The 25,991-nt window shown below is 39.3% G+C and overlaps 1 protein-coding gene across 1 annotated transcript in view; it reads left to right on the forward strand.

Moving 5' to 3' along the window:
- Positions 1 to 20,512, forward strand: part of trpa1b (transient receptor potential cation channel, subfamily A, member 1b) — a gene marked incomplete at its 3' end in the record, with an annotated part of 37,317 nt that extends 16,805 nt beyond the window's left edge. The window contains exons 11-28 of the mRNA XM_081352766.1: positions 167 to 336; positions 537 to 701; positions 1,183 to 1,297; positions 1,998 to 2,164; positions 5,788 to 5,872; positions 5,961 to 6,020; positions 6,132 to 6,230; positions 6,462 to 6,532; positions 11,069 to 11,222; positions 13,114 to 13,203; positions 13,524 to 13,693; positions 14,210 to 14,339; positions 14,447 to 14,629; positions 14,727 to 14,795; positions 15,807 to 15,902; positions 16,043 to 16,161; positions 17,351 to 17,531; positions 20,363 to 20,512. Coding sequence (XP_081208892.1) covers positions 167 to 336; positions 537 to 701; positions 1,183 to 1,297; positions 1,998 to 2,164; positions 5,788 to 5,872; positions 5,961 to 6,020; positions 6,132 to 6,230; positions 6,462 to 6,532; positions 11,069 to 11,222; positions 13,114 to 13,203; positions 13,524 to 13,693; positions 14,210 to 14,339; positions 14,447 to 14,629; positions 14,727 to 14,795; positions 15,807 to 15,902; positions 16,043 to 16,161; positions 17,351 to 17,531; positions 20,363 to 20,512 — 2,274 coding nt within the window. The remainder of the gene's footprint in view (positions 1 to 166; positions 337 to 536; positions 702 to 1,182; positions 1,298 to 1,997; positions 2,165 to 5,787; positions 5,873 to 5,960; positions 6,021 to 6,131; positions 6,231 to 6,461; positions 6,533 to 11,068; positions 11,223 to 13,113; positions 13,204 to 13,523; positions 13,694 to 14,209; positions 14,340 to 14,446; positions 14,630 to 14,726; positions 14,796 to 15,806; positions 15,903 to 16,042; positions 16,162 to 17,350; positions 17,532 to 20,362) is intronic.
- Between the last annotated feature and the right edge of the window lie 5,479 nt (positions 20,513 to 25,991).

The following is a 25,991-nucleotide window of genomic DNA, read 5'->3' on the forward strand; positions in this document are numbered from 1 at the left end:
AATCTTCCTAAATGTCAAGTTCAGTTTGTCAAATGCAGAACATTTTCATTTTGAAAGAAAGCCTGAAGAGTCCAAGTGACCCTGTGTTATGGATTATTACATAAAGCATTGTTTTGAACATGCGTATGTTCTGTATATAGTTATAAGAACCCATTCCCTCCTCCAGAGTAATGCTGTGAAGGAGATGTTGTCTGATGAGGATGTTGAAGGCTGCACTCCTCTGCACTACGCCTGCAAACTTGGCATTCACGATTCGGTCAAAAATATGCTGGGTCTCAATATCTTCTTGGGTCAAAAGTCACGGGAGAAGAAATCAGCGCTTCACTTCGCTGCAGAGTGAGAACGTTTGTAATGCAGTCAGAGCTATATCAAAGCCATATCTTTATGCTTATTTTCTTAAAAGTAATACGTTTTGACCTACAATAACACATCGTTCCTGACCATTTATGAGAATTTTGCTGGAATTTATACAATGAATGCAGAATAACTTTCTCATTTCACATGCTCCCAAACCTTTTTTCTCCAATATCTGTCAGATATGGGCGTTTAAACACATGCCACAGGCTGCTGGAGAACCTCATGGACTCCAAAATGCTGAATGATTGGGACGATAAGGGTCTGACGTCCCTTCATCTTGCTTCAAGGGCAGGACACACACAAGTAGTGGAGCTGCTGCTCCGGAGGGGAGCGCTGTTTCAAAGGTACACCATACTTATTTTGGGGGAAAGCAAAACATCTACATTTTTCACAGTCATCACAAGCAGTACTTCATTACTCCAATAACTACCAGGCAGTGCTATTTTAATCATTGAGATACTACATTCTAAAAAGTGGTAACCTGGAATTGTTACCTTGAAGAGCTGATTTTTAATCCATATATTTTGTTGGTATACATTAATATTGGTTGATTCGGCAACATAAAAAAAAAAAAAATCTGACTGGAATAAAAGAAGTTAATTACCAATTTTTTTATATTTTTTTATTTTTCATTAGTTAATGTTGGAAATGTTTTATGGTTTAGATATTGATAGTAACCCTGCTACCAGGTCACGATTGGGTGAAAATATCAAAAGCTAAAATTCCATTCTTTTGTTAGGTTAGCGCCAGCTTCACAAAATGCTTAGTTAGGTTGTGAGTTCATTCAGCTGGACGTTCTGTCATAAGGTCTGTTGTAATCTCTAGTGATTACAAAGGCTGGTCCTGTTTACATCATGCTGCGGCTGAGGGATACACACAGACAATGAAGATCCTCCTCGCAGCCAATGTCAAACTGCTGGATGGAACAAATGAAGATGGGGTAAGCAGCATAAGAATCCCTAACACCTGTGGAGCACAGTCAGTTTGAAGAATACAATTACCAAACCATAGGAAACTGAGCTTTGAAGATCCAAAGAACAAAGCATAATACTCTCTTTAAATTTCACATTTGTCATAACAAAAAAACAAAAAAAACAAACGTGTATGTGTGTTTAGGTTAGTAAGATTTAAAAGAAAAAAATGTATATCTTTATTCAGCAAAGATGCATTAATAAAACATTTACTTTTTTTCATCAAAGATTATTTTTATTATTATTTTTAATAATAATAGTAATAATATTAATTAAGCAGCAAAACTGCTTTCAACATTGTTATTAATAAGAAATGTTTCTTGAGCAGCAAATCAGCATATCAGAATGATTTCTGAAGGATCATGTGACACTGAAGACTGGAGTAATGATGCTGAAAATTCAGAGTTGCCATCCCAAGAATAAATTATATTTTAGAAAACAACATTTATTTTAAATTGTAATAATATTTCATAATATTACTGTTCTACTGTATGTTGTCAAATAAGTGCATACTGGTTGAGCATTAAATAGTTGTTTTTTGTTTTTGTTTTTCTCAAAAAGTATTTTATTTTTTACTTTTACTGTCCTGCATTTATTGATGAAAGCAATTGTCATTTATGATAAGTTTGAACAACACTGCTTTTTAACCAAACATGTATGTTTTAATAGAACACAGCCCTTCACATTGCTGCAAAAGCGGGACATGTAAGTGCTGTTTTGCTGTTGCTGGAAAGAGGAGCTGAAATCACTCTCAACAATGCTGACAACTCTTTTATGCATGAAGCTGTGCGAAATGAGAAAAAAGATGTAGTGAATGCCACCATAGAAAGTGAGAGGTAAGGAGACATCCACATTTAAGATGGTTAAGTTAATAGCCTTGCATTGCTTTGACACCCCACAGCTAATACCTGTAGTAAAAAGAAAAAAAAGGATTGAAGGACAGTATTCATTTCAATATAAAAAGCAACTTTGATTGCATATTAATAATAATGTATGAATTAATATTGTAACATTATTGCAGTGTTCATTTTGAACATTCTGATTGTTCCCTTTCAGTCAATCAGGTTCTATGTACATATGAACTGAACAACAAATTGGGGATGGCTTTAAGAGACCAATCTACTTTGAGTGTAAACTAAACAAGCCAATTCGATAGGCATCAGCTGCTCTGCCTCGCAGCGCGAGCATATAATGAGCAGAAGGTGCGTCGCATCTTTGCTTTTCTCTTCGGAGCAGAGCAGTTCTACTGTTCCTGCTCTGATATTTGTGAGTGTTTAACTTCAAAAAGAAAATGAGTCTGCTTCTTCAGGAGGACGCCTCTGCAAACTTGTGTTGGTGTTAGTGTTGTAGTGGAACATGTCGATTGCTGCATCGGAGGGTGAGCTAATGTCCTCCGGGGATGAATATTAAGCTGTGCTGCCTCCTTCGGGTATGGCACCGCTGCCCGAGTCTGACCCAGAGCTGACAGCAATGCCTTCCCGGGCCTCTGTGAGCGTAGGACTCTAGTGGAACCCAACACCGTGTCCCGAACACTCATGGCTTGACGATTGGTATCTCGGGGCGGCCCTTGCTGGTTCTCAGCGCCCTGCCCCAGTGCCTTTCTTTCCGAAGGTCACCAGATTGTGGACGGCACCTTTTTCTGCCCGAAACTGGTCTGCTGCCCTTTCCTTCCTTTCTAACCTCGATGGCGGAGCAGTTAAGGGGTACGTGGAGCTCCCCCAGTGGAGTGGTCTGTGGCGATGCAATTGTGTCCCAAGACTGCTACCTCCTGGCGGGGTAATCCGCGTCTCCCCTGCCGGGCATGTAAGTTCTTGTCCTCTCTGGCAGGCCAGGCTTACACAGCGTGCAGAGAAACCACTTCTGAAGAAAGTCACTGCACGCTCCCTGGGTTGGGCGATGTCAACCTTAGTGGTCCAGGAACGCCATCTTTGGCTGAACCTGGTGGATATGCGTGAATCCAACAAAGTTCGGTTCCTCAACTCCCCTGTCTGCCAGGCCGGCCTCTTTGGCGACGCTGTTGAAAACTTCGCCCAACAGTTTTTGGCAGTACAGAAGCAGACAGAGGTGATCAAACCTATCCTGCACCAATGACCAGCTGCTGCCACCACCAAGTCGTCGGCTGCTGCTCCTCCACCTACTCATCGTCGCAGCCTCCACTGAGGCAGGAGGCAGCTGGACGCAAGCACTCAGCCCGTCCAGGCCCCGCCAAACCAGGCGGTATGCATAGGGGCAAGCGGTCCTGAGATGGACGACCCGGAGATCGAAGGATCTGCTTTTGCCTTGCCACTCCCGTGTCCCTCTTCTATCGCCAGCGGGCAGCAGTGTGCTGCTCAAGGACGCCTCTAGGCCTTCTCACGTACCCTCAGCCCCACCCTGGAACCAGGTAAGTGTTGCACAGCACACTCAGACTCCACTGCGGGCCGCCTCAGTGCCTCCCGAGTCAAGTCCCTGTGTTCCACGGTACAGCTACACGGTTCGGCTAGCCCGTGTCTTTTCCTTGACAAAGTCTGCTTTGTCGTCTCTGCTGGTGTTCTTTCCCCCCTAGAACTAGGCTGGAACCACCCAAGAGACTTCCATATGTTGAACTACCCTGCTTGGCTAGTCCATATGTGTAACACCCACATTTCACCTCCCTACAGGCAGGATGTATGTTCTGCAGCGTTCTCTTTCTCTAGAAGGTCATTCTTTCCCAGTGTTATCCAATAGTCACACTTGCGGAACAACAGTGACTGACCTCTGCTTGAGCCCTGATTACCCGCTCCAACAGTTGGGGGCGGAGCAGGAGACTCGAGTAGAGTGCTGGAAGGGCCAGCGACAGTGGCGTGTTGGTAGATATCCCCAATTCTATGTACGTAGGACGTGACCGACTGAAAGGGAACATCTCAGTTACATATGTAACCCTTGTTCCCTGAAGGAGGGAATGGAGACGTATTTCCATTCGCCACGGTTACTGTACCTCCGCTGTACGGCAGTTACTGAACTTGACTTCTCAGCAGAAAAACAAATATGCGACGCACCTTCTGCTCATTGGGCCCTATCTTGCACCCAGCGCAATTGACTTTGTTCACCGACGCATGTTTCATTCCTATTTTGCACCCGCGCAAAGCGCGTTTTTCTCTCCACAGAAGCACGTCGCTAAACTAGGGAATGAACTTGCGCTCCCTGGGCGGTTCAGCGCAAAAAAGGAGGCGTGTTCCGGCGCAAACAATCCCTGGTGCTATTTTGCTGTTCCATAAAACAATTGCGCCACTGGCCAGAAAAAACCTAGTCTAAAGTCAGTGGCGCGTTGCGCGTTGTTGATTATGCTATTTTAAGGGCGCATGCTTGACCATAATGTATAGCGTGCACAACGCGCATACACTTTGATTCTCTAATCTACACAGAAGCAGCAGTTTTCATTTTTGCAAATCATATTATTACAAATGATAGATAGATAGATAGATAGATAGATAGATAGATAGATAGATAGATAGATAGATAGATAGATAGATAGATAGATAGATAGATAGATAGATAGATAGACAGACAATTTATTATAAAAGCATACATCTAGCTTACACATTTAACCACATTATTAAATACCTGTTTAAACGAAGCTAATTTGGGTGTGTTTCTCCATCCCCAATGTCACTTCTCTCTCTTTTACGGCCGTGACGAGAGCGTTGCTCTCCTCGGCTGTGAACAGCTCCTGGCGCGCGCCTGGCAAATCCGCCGTTATAATAGTAATACGCCAAGGAAAAAGCGTGTCTGCTCTTAAAGGGAATGTGAGATGTCGCTCTGATTGGTTTACTTCACGTTACGCCCAAACCACACCTATGAATAATGAAGCTACTTTAGACTAACCCCTTTTAGATTTGCGCCGGGCGCAAGAGTCATTTATCCCGCCGGGAAAATAGCAACAGCGCCAAGATCCGCCCACAAAGTTACTTGCGTGTTGCAGATCGTTAAAATAGGGCCCTTTATATGCTCGCGCTGCAAGAAAGAGCAGCTGATGCAATTATCGCATTCCAATGTGCATTGGCTCGTTTAGTTTACACCCGAAGTAGATTGGTCTCTCAAAGTGATCCCCAATTCGTCTGTCAATTCCGTTATACTTAACCGTTCCCTCCTTCAGGGAACGAGGGTTACATACGTAACCGAGACGTTATCTGCTTTTCTTAAATGAAGCTCAAGGCTAATTAAAATAATTTAATCTCAAATCAGTATCAGAATCAAACTGTCCATGTATTTATTTGGTAATTAACCATTATGTAAAAAAGGGCACTTTCTTCTAAAATGAGACAACAATAAACACGTATGTTTCCTGTTCCCTTTTAATAAATAATATCTCAAAAACAGTTTCAGTGTAGGATTTTTAATGGAAAAATATTAGAGAATATGTTGAGGTTTTTTAAAACCTATATTATTTTTCTCCTCTCAGTTTGCCAACGGTTGACAAAGACATATTAATTCACTGCAGGTGTGCTGAGGCATTAACGTCATTTAAGGCTAAATCCCGCTGTGTCGTGATGGACATCATAGAGTTCCTTCCAGAGTCTTTCAAGGTCTGTCTATTAACTTCACACCTTATGAAAATCTCTGAGATATTGTTGATAAATTCTTTGACATAAAATCCCTCTCTCTTCTGAACAGCACCTTCTGGACCGGTGTATTATTGAGTCTGATCACGACGCCAACAGTCCAGATTATCATGTAAGCTTTCCACAAATGTGCAAAAAGTTGCATTAGAACCATTAATAGTTCATTAATGCAATAAAAAGATCATTAATCACATAAAGTACAATTCTTTTATGGTATTGGCAGATCAGGTACGATTTTCAGTGGCTTCAAGCTCCTATACAGTTGATGAAGTATGCTAAAGCAGACAAGACAATGAATCTCCAACCATTGGCAGCTATGAATGTAAGTCTCTTTAAATCATGTTACAATAAGTTACATTCCTTCAAAGCACTCATCCTTTCTAACGAAAATTGTTTATTAAAGGAGAAAACATTAAAATAAAATATGATTTTTTTCTAGTGATGTCTGACTTTTGGACCCCATTGTGCTGTACACATAATTAAATACAAACTTCTAATTAATTTTGCATCCTAAAATGGTTTGAGAATAAATCATAACTCTTTTACCTCACAGGCAATGGTGCGTTATAACCGTCTGGAGCTCCTCACTCATCCCGTTAGCCGAAAATACCTGGAAATGAAGTGGTATGTTAAAGATGTACTGTAATTCTCTCAGAAAGTCCCTACAGTTCTTGTTGTAATGTTTTACAACAAATTCACTATATTCTATATTCACCCTATTTGGATGGTAATTGTTACTCATGGGGACGTAAGATAATTTCAAAATTTACCGGGGCTAGTCAGTGATTCTACTGCTTTTTGAATCCAGAATGTCAGTGTTTTTCTACAACCACCCACGTAAAATTACTTTTTTTTTTGACAACACCAAGGTCATGTGGTAATGTCATTGTCATCTGAAGTTTACAAGAAGAAATCAATTAAAAAGTTATTGTGTAAATTGTTTTTTACCACTGCCTAGCACTGTACAGTAACTGTTGCACTTTGCGGTAATGTGCATTTTAAATATGGAAATTTTTTTCTGTGAAATGCTGAAAACAAGAATAATGCTAAGTCAATTCGAAATCTTCGCAGATACCATTTATTTATGTGACATAACACCCAACATTTACCAGCCCCCCCATGACATAACTGATGGAGCGAGGAACCAAGATGGGGCCAGGGGCCTGACCAATTGAAGTGACATTGTGATAGGAGAAAACCCAGGAGGAACAGAAAAGACGAAGACCCAAGGTGACATTGAAGGCCTGGAGGGCAAAGACGGAGCCGCAGGTGTACTTGACTTAGGTGAAGGCATGGGCTTGGCAGACCTGAGCGGAGTCAGTGTGACTCAGGATGATGGTGGAACTGGAGCGAGCCGGCCAGAGGGATGGAGGATTGAGGCACAGCAGGAGATACACAAGTCCGAAGCAAAGCCAGAGCAAAGATTGAAAAAGGAGGGAGCCCAGTGCAGCCTGGGGGTGACAGACCATGGTGGAGCTGAGGGAGCAGGGATGAGGTGGACTACAGGGTTTGGAGGCCCGAGTGACTGAATGGAGAGAGCAGAGGCGAGGCAGAGGAATTGGATGACTTTGGCAGAGGAGGAGGGAAAGGTGGGCTGGGCGGGACCATTCACAAAGAAAGGGATTTGGAGCTGAAGGACGATTTGGACGATGAAGGAGACTTGATTCTGGACAATGAAGGAGACTTGATGCTGGACAATGAAGGAAACCTGAAGCTGGGCTGAACCAGTGGCAATGAATAAGACTTGGGGCTGGGCAGAACCAGTGGCCACTAGGGCTGTCACTTTACGTTCGAAAATCGATTGCACAATCGATTGGACCAACCAACGCAAGTTTCGAAAACGAAAATAGGGAATCGATTTTAACGGTCTTTTCTCGGAGCGCGTCCAGCTCGTCACAATACGCCCGCAGCGAACGCGCGTCACACAGCAACTGCAGGCTCTGACAAACACGCATAACAGCAAATTATCCTTCTGCATAATACATCTCTTTTTACTACAAAACTGTGAATTCTGCCGGTGTGCAGACAGTCTCATGCATTCAGATACAAATTCGGGCTACGCGTCTACAATCACCTACGTAGGCAAAATTTGTTTGACATTTCTAATCGTAAACACAGCCATGTTGAAGACTGAGGTAATGTTTTTCATTTATGCTATGGCAGTCCACTCTGCTTATTGTTTTTCGAGAATGTTGCACTCCTGTTTGTCATTGTGTACGAAACTTCACGCCAATAAATCATCAGAAATATTGCAGACTTGTGCGCCTCTCAAGCGCCCTCTTTAAAGGGGTCATATAATGGTACATGCACTTTTACAAGTTGATTGCACTGAAATGTCTGTTGGCAGTGCCTGTACACAACCATCCTATCATGATAAAAATCCATCCAGTGGTTTTGTTTTAATCTCCTTATATGTTTGACCCTCTCTGAAATCAAGCCGTTCGATATTGTGACGTCATAATATCCAACGCCCCTCCCGCGATTGTGATTGACAGCCGTGTTTCAACACAAGACCCGCCCTGAGCGAGCTGTGACAGCCATGGTGACAGCTGTCGTCATAGTAGTCCGCCATTGTTGATATGCTGGAGTAGAAAGGTGTCTAAGCGATTGTGGTGTTCAGTTCTTAGATGTAATAAGTAACACAGCAGTCATTTTACTGTTCCGAAATCCGAGCCGTTGAAGATGCAGTGGCTGAGTTTTGTTTTTGAAGCGATATGCCCAAAGGATTCTGAAACGGCGTGCTGAAAACAGAGCTGTTTTTGACCAGGTAAAATTAGTGTTTTCTTACAATACTAATGAGAATTTTTAATTAAAGTATATTACAAACTTTTAATTTAGACCCTAAAGAATCATATTAGCTTGTACAAAAATGGCATTATATGACCCCTTTAAGTCCGTCCTAATGCCTGTTCGTTGTCCGTGGATTTGCCCATATTTTGCGTTTAAAATGGAAACGTCTTTAGACATGGAAAATCGATTTTACAATCGATTCAATGAACACTTATGTCTCAAAAATCGAACAGGATTTTTTCACAAAAGTGACAGCCCTAGTGGCCACAAAGACAACTTGGGTCTAGCAGAGACGAAAATGACTTGGGACTGGGCTGAACCACCAGAGCCAATTGCGACAAAGGAGAATTGGCCACTGGCAAACACTCTGGCTTTCGCTTCGTGGTGGGCTTGGGCTCTGAGTCTGTGATGGGCTCTGTAAAGATTGTGTGAATATAATGCATTTAATACAAGATCTGGCAGTTGGTCAACATTAGACAAACATATTGGTCCGATTATTCATCAAGGAGTTTGGGCCATGCAAATTACGGGAGTTTCCCGGAAGAAATAACAAACTGGGAGGGGTCCGGGAGATAGGGCTAAAAAACTGGAGAAATCCGGGAAAAACGGGAGTGTTGACAGGTATGCACTACGAGCAATCACAACAATAAACCCCATACGCTTAGCTACCAGCGGAGCTAACTGGTAGATAATACTCTTACCATATCCAGTCGGCAATACAGCAAAAATACAGCCCTTCTTGCAAAGGAACGATTCGAGCGGCGTCTTCTGTTCCTGTTTTAGATAAAAAGTCTAACTCATTCATTGTAGCAGCCAAAGCTGTTTTAAACAACTGGTATTCATCCATAACCATCTTGCAATGTTTACTAATGACTTCGACTTCACAGCGCTGTCATCTGTTTAGCTCGCCTCTGGCTCGCCTATATCAGATAACCCGATGTGATTGGTGCAGTTCAGATTGAGGGGCATATTTAATGAGCATCATTACTCGACACCAGAGTAACTCGCTGAGCAAAGTCAACTTGTGCTCTCGCGAGAACTCTGGACTACCAGGGTAACTTTCTGGTGCGATCGGCATACAAGCTGCCTTCAACAGCACCTTCAGAAGGTTTTATCGTCTGTGCAGCGCAACAGAGGTCTCACTAGAATGTAGCAAATTTATGTTGTAACTTGCCATTATTAATAAAAAAAAAAGCTTGACATTAATAATAATTCTAATAATTCAAAACTGTCGCCCAACATCGGTTAACAGCATGTGTAATGTTATCCTCTACTAATTAAAATGACAGACAATGATTTATTAAAAAAAAATTATGCTGATCATAACAACCTACTGTAGGCTATTTCATTCTTAATTTCACAAAGAATGCAAAAACACAAATGCTGCTGAGTCCGACTAACATCAATTAGCAATTTAATTTTACGATAATTTAGTTTAATTTATTTCAGTGCTATGTTTCAGTTAAAAAATCTACTACAAATTAAAATAACAAAGTTTAAGACACATAACCTATTGACATGCATAGCTTTCTAATTATAGAAAAACTGGGCTCACAGAGTAACGTTTACTTTGCTTAAATTTGATGCACATAATAAAAGCCTTTACATTTATTTTCATTTCTTAATTTGTACTGTAATTTCAGTACTGTGATTTATTAATTTGTTAAACTACAATGTTCACTTGAATTGATCTGCTACTGCTCTCAATGAGCCCCAGCAGATTATGTAATAGAGAGAATAAACTGACACTTTTCAAAGTCTGTGATTGTAGCGCCACTTAGCGGTAAAAGGGACCAAATATCCCCAATTCCCACAGCGGTAAAATTGGGGATGTGTATTTGCTGCCTTTTACTGCTAAATGGTGCTACAATTATGGGTGACCCAGAATGCATGAATAAAGAGACTTTTAAGAAGCACTACACTTTAACATTGACAACTCTGAACAATGAACAGAAAGAACTCAGGGCTTAAATACACACAGGGATAATCATCTGAACAAGAAACAGGTGTGTAACTTAATTAAAAACTATGGCAACAAACAAAGAACTCAAACAAACAGGAACAGGGAAACCAATGAAAACAGGATAAGACAATGAAACTGTTAAACTAAACAAGACAAGATGGTGACAAGAAGTTGCTGCCATGAAAATGTATTTTTTACAGACTTCCCCATGAGAAACAATTTCTGATATGCTAATTTATACAGTCACTTGTTTTTATGTGCTACACAAAATAGTCACTGCTTTTTTACTTTTGTGCATATGGTTAAAAATAGCAGCAGTAGAGTCTTAACATAACTTCAAACAAATAGACTGGTTTACATAAGCACCCTTTTGAATCTTCAACTGATATTGTGTTTTATTCTGACAGGAAGGCATATGGAAGCAAGGTTCATTTGCTCAACCTGGCAGTCTACCTGCTTGGCTTGTTGCCCCTCACATACCTCATCCTCAATCTGAGACCGAGCCAGGACATTTCTGCCAATGGCACATCTGTCATCATGGTGCCCGTATCTTTTAGTGAGGTAGACAGCCTCTATTCAGAGCTCTCTAGCGTATTGTAGGGAAGAGATGAGCTCAAAGAGTTCTGTAATTTGTGCGACAAATGACAGCAGGAGATGCTTATCTGTGACAAGCAGAGAAGGGAAAGGTGAAAGAGAATAATGGTACAGTAGTTGAATTTAAATGACAATCAAATTGATTGTGAATTACTTTTCAAAGTCACACTGTCATAAATGCTAAAAGAGATGCAAAATATGATATAACCTTTACAGAATTGTTAATATAAGGTGTATTTTAACAGCTGTCTTCTAAATGTGGTGCTACACATCAACAGTGTGAAAACATGTGAGGGTCTGTGTGTTATGAGACAGTTAAGGGGGCTCTTTCTATGAATAGAAAATTCCCATTACTTTTTACATCAAGTCAATAAAGGCAGATATTTAGTGCAAGCCTTTTACTTTATTGTAAGAAAAAAGATTGTACAAATAAAACACCAAAACACAGGCAAAACAGAAGCAGAAACAATTGACAAAAGCATTGCTACAACCATGTTGTAGTCTTTGACAAAAATTCGATTTTCTTAGCTTTTTGTTCAAAATGTTGCTTTCTTTATGAAACTTGCCCACATTCAAGTTTTGATTAAAAAAAAGAAAGCTGCATGAAGCTAGAATAAAATGTTTTTTGGTTGTTAAAAGCAGAGGCTTTTTTCTTTCTGACAAATTACATATTTCGATATTCATACAACAGAATATTCTGGGGGCCTTGAAAGTTTTGTGAAAATGATCAAAATGGTGTCTAAAAAAAAACAAAAAAAAAAACTATGTGACTTTTTAGCACCAGTTGAGCTAAATTTTGCATTGATGATTTGATATATATATATTACCGAAATAATAATATATATTATTTGTTTTGATTTGATATATTTTTCCAAATGAGCTGTATATATGTTCCTTATATAGAAAATAGCTGCTTGGGGTCATATGCAAGACAATTTTGTCATTCATTCACCCTTATGTTGTTCCAACTTTCAAACCTGAACTGGAACTCGCACACACAAAAAAAGGTGTTTTGTAAAATGTTCTTATGTTCCACAGAGGAAAGTCATATGACACAAGGTTTGGAACAACATAAACAATGTGGTGAGTAAATGATGACAGAATTTTAATTATAAAGTGCAAACAACCCACCTTGTTGGCAGATTCTATTTATTCTATTTCTGTCCACTATTGTCTGTTTGAGCTAGTGGTGTGGAAAGTTAGGCAGATGTCGTTAACTTTTGATGCCACTGTCCCAAGTTCTAAATAGTATAAATAGTTTAAATTGCATATATTTATACTTGGTGCAAAGAAAATACTGCTATTTTCACTTAGTATAAGTATCATCTAATGCTGACTTTGAATTTTTTGGGGTGAACTAGTCCTTTGAATGGACTTTGGCGTTACTTAAAGTACACCAATATTGTCATCATATACCTTATTTGTCATTAAATGGGGGTCAGAAGTTCTTGATGTCAATTTGACCAAATCTGTTATGCATTGACAAGCTAATTATCTAAACCATCATTTACAATCACATGCATCTCCATTCTCGCATTTTGAGTGAACCGAATGGCATCCATCAACGTCCCACTTATTCATCAGCTCCAAGGTTATTATCTCCATGAAATTAAGTATGTCTAATCTCGTACGCATATTACTATTTATCTTTTGAGGAATTGCACAGAAAGCTCATGTTGGCATTAATATGATCTATTTTTGAGTGTGAGGAACATGCACACACCATAGCAGATATTTTTAATTCAGCATAATATGCTAGTTGGGTTATGAATAAAAAGTGATACACTCATTATGTTAATGTGATTAATTTGGCGATAATGCTGTAATGACACTCTCTCTCTCTTTTCCCTCCATCCAGCAAAAATATTTAATCTCAGTCTGTATAATCATGGTGCTTGTCATGAATGTGTATTCCGTTTGCAAAGAGCTGGTGCAGTTGGCTCAGCAGGTAATAATCATGTCATCACTTCCCATGATGCATCCACTATAAATTCCTCTCATACTATACAGAGACTCTCAGTAGAGGGCAATCAAACCGTCACTAATCGTAAATGTCATGATGCACATTAAATACACATGCCTTTGCTGTGGGGATTCCCTTGCAGTGCTTTAAGCCTTCCAGCCAAGTCATTTTACTATAAAAACACAGCTCAGATTTTGCATGCATCGTTCTATGGTCTTTGCCACTGGCAAGAGTATTCAAATTGCACTATGTTTGGAACCTAAAGGTGATTTTTTATCTAACCCCTTATGTCTTTCACATTGTAGCGAATAAATTACTTCACGGACTTCTCTAACCCTGCTGACTGGAGTGCAGCTATTAGCTCTTTAGTATTTGTCATTCCCATGTGCTTCAATGTAGACAACACGTGGCAATGGCAGGCTGGAGCTTACGCCATTTTGACTTCATGGATCGGCTTCCTGCTCTACTTCCAGAGGTAGATTTAATGGCCTGCAGGTTTCTTAAATTTTAATATGAACAATCACATTTTCTGCTTGCACAAATTTATCTAAAGGAAATTTACTGGGGATTCCAGTCAGTTAATTTCTAATTAAATTAATTACAGTACATCACATGCTGATTAATCACTATGAATTGCATCGTACAGTATATACTGAAAGAAATGCACAATATACTGTATATTGAAACTAAAGAAAAAATCTTAATGACCCCCAAACTATTGAATGATAGTGTATCTTTGCCATCATTTAACACTCACTTAAAGTTAATCTTAAGAAATGTTAATAATTGAATAAGAGTTAAATGTAATCTTCAGCAATTCTGAAAAGGAATAACCATTTTCGTTCTAAACGTTACAATGTTATGATGACTAAATTTACTTTTAGCATATACTATGATTGATTTGAGTAGTTTATTTTTTATTTATTTCTACTAAATAGTCTAGAATGTATGTATAGAACATTAAAACTCTCATGCCATTTTCACATTGCAGGTTTGAGCGAATTGGAATTTACGTGGTGATGTTTGGTGGGATCGTTAGGACCCTGGTGTGCATCATGGTTCTTTTTATCTTCCTTTTGCTGGCATTCGGATTGGCCTTCTACGCTTTGATGCTCCACCGGGTACGTCCAAAAAGAGAGATCATATCAACTCAGCATGACAGACCCATCAAGTCTTGGCAAATTGGTGCAGTTTGATAATGATGTTTACTGTTTGCTAATTTCAACAGCCTGAGTTCAACTCCATCGGCCTTGCGCTTGCCCAGACATTTGTGATGACAGTGGGAGAGCTGAACTACCAGAGCACATTCCTGAACACTTATGAAGAAGGCCACATGGCATTCCCTGGGGTCACCTATTCTGTGTTTGTGCTGTTTGTGCTTCTCATGCCTATTCTTCTCATGAACCTAATGGTAGGACACCTAGATGCTGGAATTCAGCTATTGTTGTCAATGACAGTTGCAATTTTTCAGAATGTATTAGGCTTATTTGTCTAAATCATGTTTGCAGATTGGTTTGGCAGTAGGTGACATTGCAGAGGTACAGAGAAATGCAGAGTTGAAACGGATAGCCATGCAGGTGAGCAGACTGGATTCAGTACCGCTTATACCTCTATATTGATGTATATTTTCAACAATATTTTGCTAAATTGTTTTGCAAAAGCTTAGTAAGATTTAAAGGCACACTATGCAGTTTCCGTTTCTACAAATCTTGCATAGTGTGCCTTTAAAGACATCACTTACTCACAATTGGAGATTTGTATCACTCTGCCAACTTTGGCAAGTACACTTCAAAGCTAACTTTTATGTCTATTAGATTTGAAGTGTACTTGTCAAAGTTGACAGAGTGATCTCAGATACAGAATATATACTGTTTAAAAGTTTGGGGTCAGGAACCTTTTTTTTAAAGAAATTAATACTTTTATTCAGCAAGGATGCATTGAATTCAAGTGACACTGAAAATGTATAATGTTACAAAAGATTTCTATTTCAAAGAAATGCTGTTCTTTTCTCAACAAAGAATCCTAAAAAAAAATCCCAGACAGCAACATAGTGGATTCCACACGTATTGGGCCGGATCTGGGCTGACACTATGTTGCTGTCTGAGATGTATCATGGTCTCCAGAAAAATGTTAAGCTGCACAACTGTTTTCAATATTGATAATAATAAGAAATGTTTCTTGAACGGCAAATCAGCATATTAGAATGATTTCTGAAGGATCATGTGACACTGAAGACGGGAGTAATGATGCTGAAAATTCAGCTTTGCCGTATCAGGAATAAATTGCATTTATAAATAAAAAAGGTAATATTTATTGGTATTATTAATAGTATTATTATATTATTAGTAAAAAAATATTAATGACTCATCTTGTACTCAGGGGCGTGTCCAAATTTTTGTCCAATCAAATCTTCACTAGAATGAGAAACCATTTTAGTAAAATCAGGATTCAGAGCTGTGACGCAAAGTATCACCTATTTATCTCAAACTTCCTGTTTCAATAGGAAATATGTCAACAAGGGAAAGAGAACACTTTTCAATAGAAGTATAAATAGAATGATATCTAGTACATAACATTAATCATTACAGATAGATCTTCATACTGTCCTTGAGGAGAAACTACCTTACTGGTTCCTGAAGCGAGTGGACAAATCATCTATCACCGTCTATCCCAATAATTGCAAGGTTTGTCTATCAACAAGGGAGGTTCTTATTCTGGTCACACATGAACTTTTGAGCAAATTCTGTCAATGAACATTTTTCAATTAATATATGACATTTGAGGGAATATTAACGCTTTACAATGACAATGACTTGCTACACAGAAAATGCTGATACAGGTCCTCATTGATGGTGAGATCCAAAACACAGTTCGCACCCGTCTGAACCTCTGCTCACGACAGGGAGGGCATCTAGAGAGAGAGCTGCACAAACAGAAGAACAGGTGATCTCTTTGTACCACCACTTCTGTTTTGGGAACACCAACCAGGGCAACATAAAGGGACTGATTTGCAAACTTTATAGGGAGATTCTCCATTTCTCTATTTATTGGGAGGGCTTATCAGACGAATTATGCAATATTGTGCCTATATATCTATCAGGAAAAAACTGTGTCTTTAGGAGCACCTTAACTACCTTTAAAGGATATATATTAGTACTTTAAGATGTACTAAAGGTACATTAGGTGTACCTTTTAAAATGTACTACCCTTTCCCTGTATTTTTAGGGTATTATGTAAGTTATTATTATTATTTAATTAACTCAATATTTGGGGTATATGCATTTAATTGTTTTAGATTTTTTTTTTTTTTTGCAATGTGCTAGAAAATAAATATCCCAAACCTTTTAGACTTGTAGGAGAGCAGCCCCTAGTGTTCATCAGCTATAATGCTCCACCAACCAGTCATTCAAATTGCAATTTGGAGTTTGGTTTGCTACATCACATCACAAATTCAATTGCATTTTAATTTAAAGGTATTTCTCAATTCAGATGTGAATGGTGGATGACTCTGATTCGCATATCTCACCTACCCCACTTTTAAGTCAGTTTCAGATAATGTGATTTATTATATATAATAATTTAGTAATATTAATATTTAAAATATATTCTGTTTTAGTTTCATAACAAATACAAGCATTTAGATGCATCTGTGCAGATGTGGTGGCGTCACTTAACATTTGCTTTTTTATTTTCGTTTACTTAAAGGCATAGTTCTCAAAAAAAAAGAAAAGAAAATTCTGCCGTTAACTACTCACGCTCATGTCGTTATAAACCCATAAGCTTTTGTTCATCTGAATTCATCTTCATCTTCAGCCTAAATTAAATCTATTTATCATATAAAAGTGACCATGTCTCTTCAGAAGACTTGGATTAAACTGCTACAATTTCTTTATGAGAAGTGTCAGAGCTTTGAGTGACTTTCATTGGAGGCACAGAAATCTCTCAGATTGCATAAAAAATATCTTCATTTGTGTTCTGAAGATGAACAAAGGTCTTGTAGATTTGGAATGACGTAAGAGTGAGTAAATGATGACAGAATTTTCATTTTTGACTGAACTATCCCTTAAATTGAGTTTATCAGATGTACAATATGGAGTAGTATGAACAACATTTGACCTGCTCTTTCCTTCAGGTTGAAAGCAGTGTCCTGTACGCTGGAGAAACAGCATGACCTGCTCAAACTGATCATTCAGAAGATGGAAATCACTTCTGAGGCTGATGAATGTGACGGCCCACAGAACCCTAGAGCTCTGAAACAGTCCACTTCCTCATCTCAGAAGTCAAAGTGGGTCCCACTGATGCAAGCTATCAGGGCAAAGAAATAATATTAGAGACAATGATGTCATAATGTAAACATAAGCCAAATGCTGAGCCGTCATTACTCATATTGACAGTTTTGATGTTAGTTTTAGATTTTCCTCCCATATGATTAAGTGTAAATGTGTAATCATGGGATTATAATGTATTTGGAAGGTTACACTGATGAATATATTATGAGTCAGTCTATTAAATACTCTTAAAGTTAGTACTGAACTCAGAACAGAAGTGCTTGAATGATATTCAATGCTTTAATGCATAATGAAGATCTCATTGCTCCAGTACTGAAGAATATGTGGTTTGAGAAAAACATTTGGAGTTAATGCACTGACAAGCTCCTAGTGCAAACTTAAAGACCTCAAACTCTGTGATGCATCACATATAGATTTATCACACCGATCGGTCCAGATTTGTAGAAGAATTAGCATGTAAATTGCATCTGGCCTTGCGCCCGGACGCTGTCATAACACTGATTTCAAAGTAGTTCTGTTAAAGGAGAGCACAAGTGTGTAACCCTCATATATTGGATCTGTTTGAGCTCACTTTATAGTGTATCCACCACTATATCATGATGGTATTCCCATGAAAGCTGCATTACATAAAACCAACTTGTTGATCAGATTGTCAATGGTGATTTCACAGACTTAAGCAAAAGTCACTCATGTTGGGAGTAGATTAAGACATGCACCTGCATGACCAGAACACTGTAAAATCACTTTGTGATTTAGCATGCACATTGTGAGATGTAGTAAATTTGATGATAAGGATTACAATATCCAGATGGAATGGATTTGTTTTAGATTTGGTCACTTGAAGCAAACTGCCCGGCCAAAGAAAAAAGTGGCTGTTTGGATTTAAATAGGCAAATGCTTAAGAGTCTATAATTGGATCATTATTATTTTTTAAGCAGTGTGCCTTTACTGCTGTTGAGTGCATTTGCTTGAAGCATGAAAAAACAAAATAGAAAATTTTGAAGAAAATAAATTAAATGCCACAATATGTGTTCAAACCAACCAGAGTCTTTGGAGTCTTCATTTCTCTGAGACTGAAGCCCAATCAGCTGTGCTTAGGCTTTGGAGATAAATGAGAGAAAAACAACTCATCTGTCATCTGGTCAGTGCTTCACAGCATTAGGGGTTTACAGAGCCCAGATACAACACTTCCTCCTCAAAAAGGGTAAGCAGAATTTCGCACACCCACCACTCAGATCTCAGCAAGACAGATATAAAAAGATTTCAGTGACAGAGCCTTCGTGTTTTTCCATGTCACAGATTTGATCAGCAGATTCATCAATCTTGAGGGCCCTAATGTGCAGTAACATCAAGACATTTTGCAATGTTTGGCATTTTAAGATGTATTTTATTACCAGGTGATTCTAACAAAAGTCCAAGACACAGTGCATTAAAAAATATTTATTTTAGGAAATAAAAATTAAAGTTAAAGTTTGTGTAAAAACAAAAGCATTATCTGCATTAAAGTGCCCCTATTATGGTTTTTCGATTATTCTCTCTCATGCAGTTGTAAAGTTGAAAGTGCACGATAAATAAAGTTATTGTCTCCCAAAAGAAAGAATCGACTCTGAACCGCCTTTATGAGTCGTTTGTGTTTCAAATCTTACTGCTTCACGGTTCTATGTCACTGGAAAAACATTTGCATAATGCCCGCCTACTGTATGTTAAATTGTCCGTCCGGGTCATTTTACTGACGACTGCTTCTCAAATCTCACGGGAGCTCAACGCGGGATTCGCAAAATGCTTGCTTTTGAAAGATGGGCCAGTACTCAGTTTATTTGGACCAGCTTGCTCCTCAGAATCACAACCTATAAGTGAATAATCATTGATGGAAATACGTAGTTTTATGTTTTATATTGTGTAAGTTTCCGGCTAACCGGCTAACTCACGTTATTACTGTCTTACTGAAATACTTCTGCTAATCAGCCGTGGGCCACTATTACCTGTGTCTATTAATGCAGATTGTCTGTCGTTCTTACTACTTTGAGTAAAGATAAAGGATGGAGCAAGATTTGTTTTACAATGTTACATCAGTCATTCACGTTAGTGCTCGGGTAATGAATGCGCTGTTATTGATGCAGTAAATTGCACCGCAATAAATTAGATATACACATCGGTTTGCTGATGGACATACTGATGGTGAGGAATTACAGTTGCAACATCTAATAATGCACCTCAAACTGAGTAGCATATCACTGAGAAACGTCCTGCTCAAGTCGTCCTTGCGATGGAGGTTCCAGTTAAATTACTAGTTCTTCCAATGTTTCATCATCAGACTTGCGCTCAGATTGATATGTTAAAAATCGACTTTACAGTGTGTACAATCTGTGCGCTTTAGGGAGCCTCCGGACGGAGCTGAAGATCACTTTTGGTAATGGGCGTTCCGACACGTGCTTTACGCAGTTGACCAATCACAACAGACTGTGCTGTCTGGCCAATCAGAGCAGAATAGCTTGCGGAAAGAAGTGGTTTAGAGAGACTGATTCATCTATCGAGTCATTTGAGAGTCATTGAAAAATGTGGTGATGTTCAATGTATATTATGAGAAAATTGAGAAAAAAAAAAAAAGGGGGCACTTTAAAATTAAGCATAAAAAAGGATTAAGCACCCCCTATCCTCACCTCCCTGGCTCCTCCCACCATCATCACCACCCTGGTTCCTTCCACTGAGGCTTCGTCTTCCACCAGTCCCTCGTCCGCCTTCGTTCCACCAGATTTTTCCCCCCAGAAAATTCTCATTACCGTAACTGTCACAGTTATGCTTAGTTTTAGTTTTGCCTATGTTCCTTTGTTCAAAACCTGCTCACGGATTACAAGCCAGAGCCCACCGCAGACGGGGAGTTTATGCCCGCTAAGGACCCTGAGCCAGACCCAATGCCTGCTAAAGAGCCTGTGCCTGCAGCCACTTTCGCTCCGGAGCCTGAGCCCAAAAGTCTGTGCAGGTGTGTGAGCCGGCAACATCCATGACAGAGGGGACATTGGTGGAGCTGTACACTGACGAATGCTTGATAGGCTGGGAAATGGAGGTAATGCTTCCCATTACCTTCTCATTTGCTGATCCTGCACAGCTCCCACCTCCACTGCATGATTCAGCAAGTCCGTCAGCCCTGGCTCCACTTGTTCCCTTCAGCCCATTGACTTCTCCCGTAACACCATGCCGTTGTGTGGTTAAGCCTCAGGTCTTCTGGTCACCAGCTTCGTCCAAGCAAGTGGATACCCCGGCTCTGCCTCCAGCCGCTGATCCTGTCACTTCACCTCGGTCCATCGACCTGTCGGCTCCACCTTGGCTTCTCCCTCCCTCTGCTCCACCAGAGACCGTCATCCGTACGGCTTTGCCGGGCTCCCTCGTCCCTCTAGCTCCAGCCTTGGTCAGCCGTCACCCTGCCTGCACCACAAACTTTCAAGCCATCCACTGCACTCCATCTTCCCCCCACCGTCAGTCATCCACCGGGTGTCGTCAACCAAAGGTCCACCATGGCTCCTCCCCCATCGATTCTACCGTGGGTTATCGTCCTGGGTGTGCTCTGGACAACCACCTGGCCCCCCTGGTTCATTCAACCAGGGTTTTTTTTCCCTCAAGGCCCTTGTCCGCCACCAGAACCATCATTCTGTCACAGTTATGCTTAGTTTTGGTTTGGTTTTCTATTAGTCTGTTTAATCACCTGACTGCTTGTTCCTCTGTTCTCCTTTCCCCGCCATGATCAGTTACCATGTATATTAATTTATTCATCACAGCTGTTCATCGTTTAGTTCATCACCATGTGCATTTAAGTTCCTCACCTTCACTCACTTTGTCACACTTTGTCCTTCATTGTTTGTGCATGGCACACTGTTTTGTGTAGTTGGCTTATGTTTATTAAACACATTTATTACCGTCGTTAATTATACCTTCTTCATCATTGGACATCAAAACATGTCAATAATTACAAGAATACAATTTTTTTTTTTTACAATTAAAATCAGCCTAAATTAAAGGTTGATGTGTATATATATTTTATTAAATAAACTGTTTTAACATTACCTTAATGAAATGTTTAGTTTAGATAGATAGATAATTGTATATTATCTGTATTTTCTTGGACAGGTTTCATGAGATTCACCCCATCAAATTCTGGTTGGACATGGAAGCAAATGGATAGTTCACTCTTCAGCCACTTCTATCATTCAATTAAATGTGCTTGTTTCAATGCAGGGGGAGGCTTCACTAAAATGGGGGCGTATTGATTTTCCTAATGGCCGTTTTGATGCTGTTACATGCCATTTGTTTTACACTGCAGCTGTGAGAGCGTGGTGACCATGGGAACCAGGGGAGGAGAGCGCGCATAGCTGATGTCATAGTCCTGCACCTGTCTCGCTTACTCATTCACACAAAACAGAAGGAGAGAAAGAAGGAAAAGAGCCACTGCCCACACTATGACCCTTAACACGCTTATCGACAGACAACTGCACATTTCTCATGTTAGCTCTGACCCAAGACAACGTGGGCAGTATTGTTCCCATGTAATTAGTCCCTATGTGGAATCTTGGGAAAGATGTTCTTACACAGTTGTTTAAAGTAGAGATTAGTGTTAAAATGCTATGAAAGGTGCCTCGTTACTGATTCACATACTAACATTTGTTTACTTAGACTTTTTTTTACTAGGCATCTTGATCCTGCAGAGATTCTCTCAAAGAGACGCAGTTATTATTAGTTGAAATCAATGCAAGCAGAGCAACAGGTTCCCAACGGATGAACTGATGTTTTCATGTAAAACAGTTTAGACATGCTAGAGTCTAGACCGAAAAAACAATGTGTCCTTGGATAAGGAGCATCCTGTGCTATGATACGTGAGAAATCCTGTCATCCTGGAAGAAAATGTCACTTTGCGACTGTACCTTATGCAATATGCATCTGCAGATTTATAGAGATTCTTACTGTTCGTGTTCATAAGCCTCTTTTCCACCATCGGGCTGAACGGTTCTCATTGTGAAACCTCCCCAGTTTTTATTTTTTTATCCACTGTTATGCTATGAAATCAGGATTAGGCCAAAAATGCGTTATTTAGAGAATTTTCTCGGCCTAAATCCATTGATTTCACTTCAAATCCATGCAATTGTGAATTTTGCGTGAGGCTGAAAGATTTATTAATGCAAATTTCACAACGGGTTCATGGTCACGCGGGAGTGACTTCTGTGTGAGCTGCGCTTCATATGTACATCTCTACACTATTGAAAAATTGCATGCAAAAATGTCCTTTGTCCATCAATAGTGTACCAATGTAGGAAGTGCACTGCACTCACAAATATCACTTTTAAACCAACTCCAATATATGTGACCACAACTTTAGAATGTAGGTTACCTTACAAGAGTTGGCAACACTAGCAAGAGGACTGTGGAGGATCATATAGAAAGGTAAAATTATGAGTAATATGTTTTTGCAAGTATTTTAATGAGCTTACATAAAGCTCGGTTCACACTGCCAGCAACACGCAGTGACAAGTGACATGATCCCATTCATTTAAATGGAGAGCTGCCGATTTCAGGTGACACGAGTAAAAGTAACCTATGGCGACAGGATGTAGGCGTGTCCAGCGAAGTGACAAATTTGAGATATGTTTAACTTTATGCAAATGAAGAGCGACTTTTGGGAGTTTTCGGGACTTTCGGGATGTTTGTTTTCAGTGACAAGAAGACAGATTCGTCTACAACATGGAATAATATTCATGAAAGTCATTCACAAACCTTACTTAGCAACCAGTAAACACATTGAAATGTGACACGATAAAGTGAAGCGAATCACTGATGAATGGTGCTTTCGCACCAAACGCTAAACAACCGATCGCCTTCAGCTAATTCATGATAATAGAGAAAGCTAACCGAGAATGCATTCTTCCACGTGTATGTATTTCGTAGGTTTTTCCATTTGGCTTTAACCTCGTCCACTGCACAACATACAATAAATACATTTTAAATAAATTAACAGTTTTCAACTAAAAACAGAAAACTTTTTATGTGTTTTGGCCGGTCATTTACAACAGCGGGGGCCTGAAAATGCTAACTTGTGAAAATAGGTTTTTGAAAACCATACCGTTATTGTCTCCGTGTTAATTACAAAAACTCAAATTTGTGAAAGTGGTGACGTCATGCGCATGTGAATTACATATTATGTCTCAGACATATACTTTTTCTTAACAAACCATCGCCAACTACTGGCCTGGCATGCATTATACAGTTTTTAATCGTTTTCATGATTCTTTCACAATTTTTTTTTTTACCAATAACATCATAAAACATAATTAGAGCAACAATTAGCATCAAGCTACACTTCACAATTTATGCGATTATTACTCAAAACTTACTTTAAGCCATCATCGAGTGCTTGTAATAATTGCAATCGAAAGTGTAGGCTATTTTGATTATAAAATGGCAGACATGCATTATTTGTGTTTTCTAATGGACTGAAAGTTACACCTGCTTAGCATTTCTCATGTAATTTCTCTTAGCATCACATAATTCAGTGGAAAATTCATTGAAATGATATTCTCTATCAAGAAATATGAAGTAAACATGAGAATAAATCTGTTCTCAGACAGGAACAAGAACTCAACATCCATTCTCTTCTCTCTTCCAGAAATTTTTTTTCTTCAGCGTTTACACTGGTTTTCAAAACAGCACCACCAGTCTCGCCCCTTTTGTGCAACAGCTGCGTCTCCGGGTACGTGATCTAAAGCTCAGATCTAATTGGACGGCCCATTTCATTGCAATGCGCTGAAAAAAACAAACACACTTGGTCTGGAAAAAAAATCTTGCTTTGTCGTGCTGTGATTGACTGTAGCCGATGTGAATGGCTACATGTGGATCTATTGTTTCGATTCAAGAGCATTATCGCGTCATACCTTTCGCTTAGGGGCTGTTTACACGACACCTTTTTCAACTAAAAACGTAAAACTTTTTATGCGTTTTGGCCGTTCATTTACACGACAACGGCGTTTTGGGTGCCTGAAAATGCAAACTTTTGAAAACAGGTTTCAAAGTGCAAGTAAAAAAAAAACAAAAAAAACGTGTAAACAACAAAAACACGAATCTCTGCAGACGATGGCGTCATGCGCATGCGGATTACGTGTTCAGTCTATAGTGCTTCATCGCCATACTGACCTGGCAGCAGAATACAGCGTTTTTAGCCGTTTTCACGTATCCGTGTGAATCGTTTTGACAAAGGAAAAACTTGACATATTTTTGTCATGTAATTGTATCCTCAGTGTGATAGGCCCTTAATGGGAACGCCCACTAACAACAAAGTCCAAATGAACTTCAAACAAACCTATATAGTTTTTGCCTTATTTTTTCCGAAATTATGTCACACATGTTCGTTCTTTCGATTTTGCTTGAAGTCTATTGTCACAAGTGGTTTCACCAGCACAGTTGAACATGGGGAAGTAATTAGCTGGAACGGTTTGTTGAACCATGTTCAAGTGGAAATTCAACTGGAATCGTTTGGCCAGATGGTGGAACAAATGTGAGACGAGGTGCGGACAAATGGAAAATAATAAATAACTTCTTTTAACTTGACCGTCTTAAAACAGTATTCATGAGCAAGATGCTAAAAAAGCATTGAGGTGCAGCACAAAGGTTAAAGGCATCCGTCTAAAAGCAAGAATTTTGAAAAACTACAGAAGGCGTTGTATGTGAACAGGTCCTTATATGAATGAATATTTAAAATTCCACAGAGCAAGAAGAATAAACTGTTTATTGTAGGTTATTCCAAAGCTGTCTACACTTGGCAACAACCCTTTGCAAAAATGGAGCATACAAGTTAGCTATGCTTTTGGATAATTGTTGGCTGAGGGTGACCACTGTAATATAAAATCTTAATTTCACACTCATTACGCTGGAATGAAAACTCATACATATCAAGTTTACTGAGAGATATTGTGAGATGCTGAGAAAATTTCAGCTGTGGGAAATTTAGTTTTATGGTTTAGGAAATTTCTCTCTTCATGTATGGTCATATAAAAGATGCAGAGATATACTAACACATTTTTGATGCATTGTGTAATTTTATACAGATAATGTGTTGTGGCTAAGGACGTTATCACTTCTTTAAGGGCTGATGTTGTTCAAAATGGCCAAATTAAAAGTCCTTAATTATACATTCCGTATAATGATGATTAATTAATTATAAACATACAGATGACAAAATAGCTATGCCCTCCTTTGATGTGTCGTTTAACTGCCAATTTTATGAACAGGCCATACAGAACAGTTTACTGAAGAAGCAGTCATGCAAAGTTTCCTCTAACAGCTGAACTGACATCTGCCAAGAATAATTATATAGGCTAAAAATCATTTTAATTTGCCAGGCATGTGTGGTTCTATCCTCTGCCACGCACCTCATGGTTACGTGTTTCTATATGATAGGAGAGACAAATGAGAGCACAGTGTGATCATGTGAAGAATGTCAACATG

The sequence above is a fragment of the Scardinius erythrophthalmus genome (assembly GCF_964197995.2).
Source record: "Scardinius erythrophthalmus genome assembly, chromosome: 22".
Taxonomy (NCBI): Eukaryota; Metazoa; Chordata; class Actinopteri; order Cypriniformes; family Leuciscidae; genus Scardinius; species Scardinius erythrophthalmus.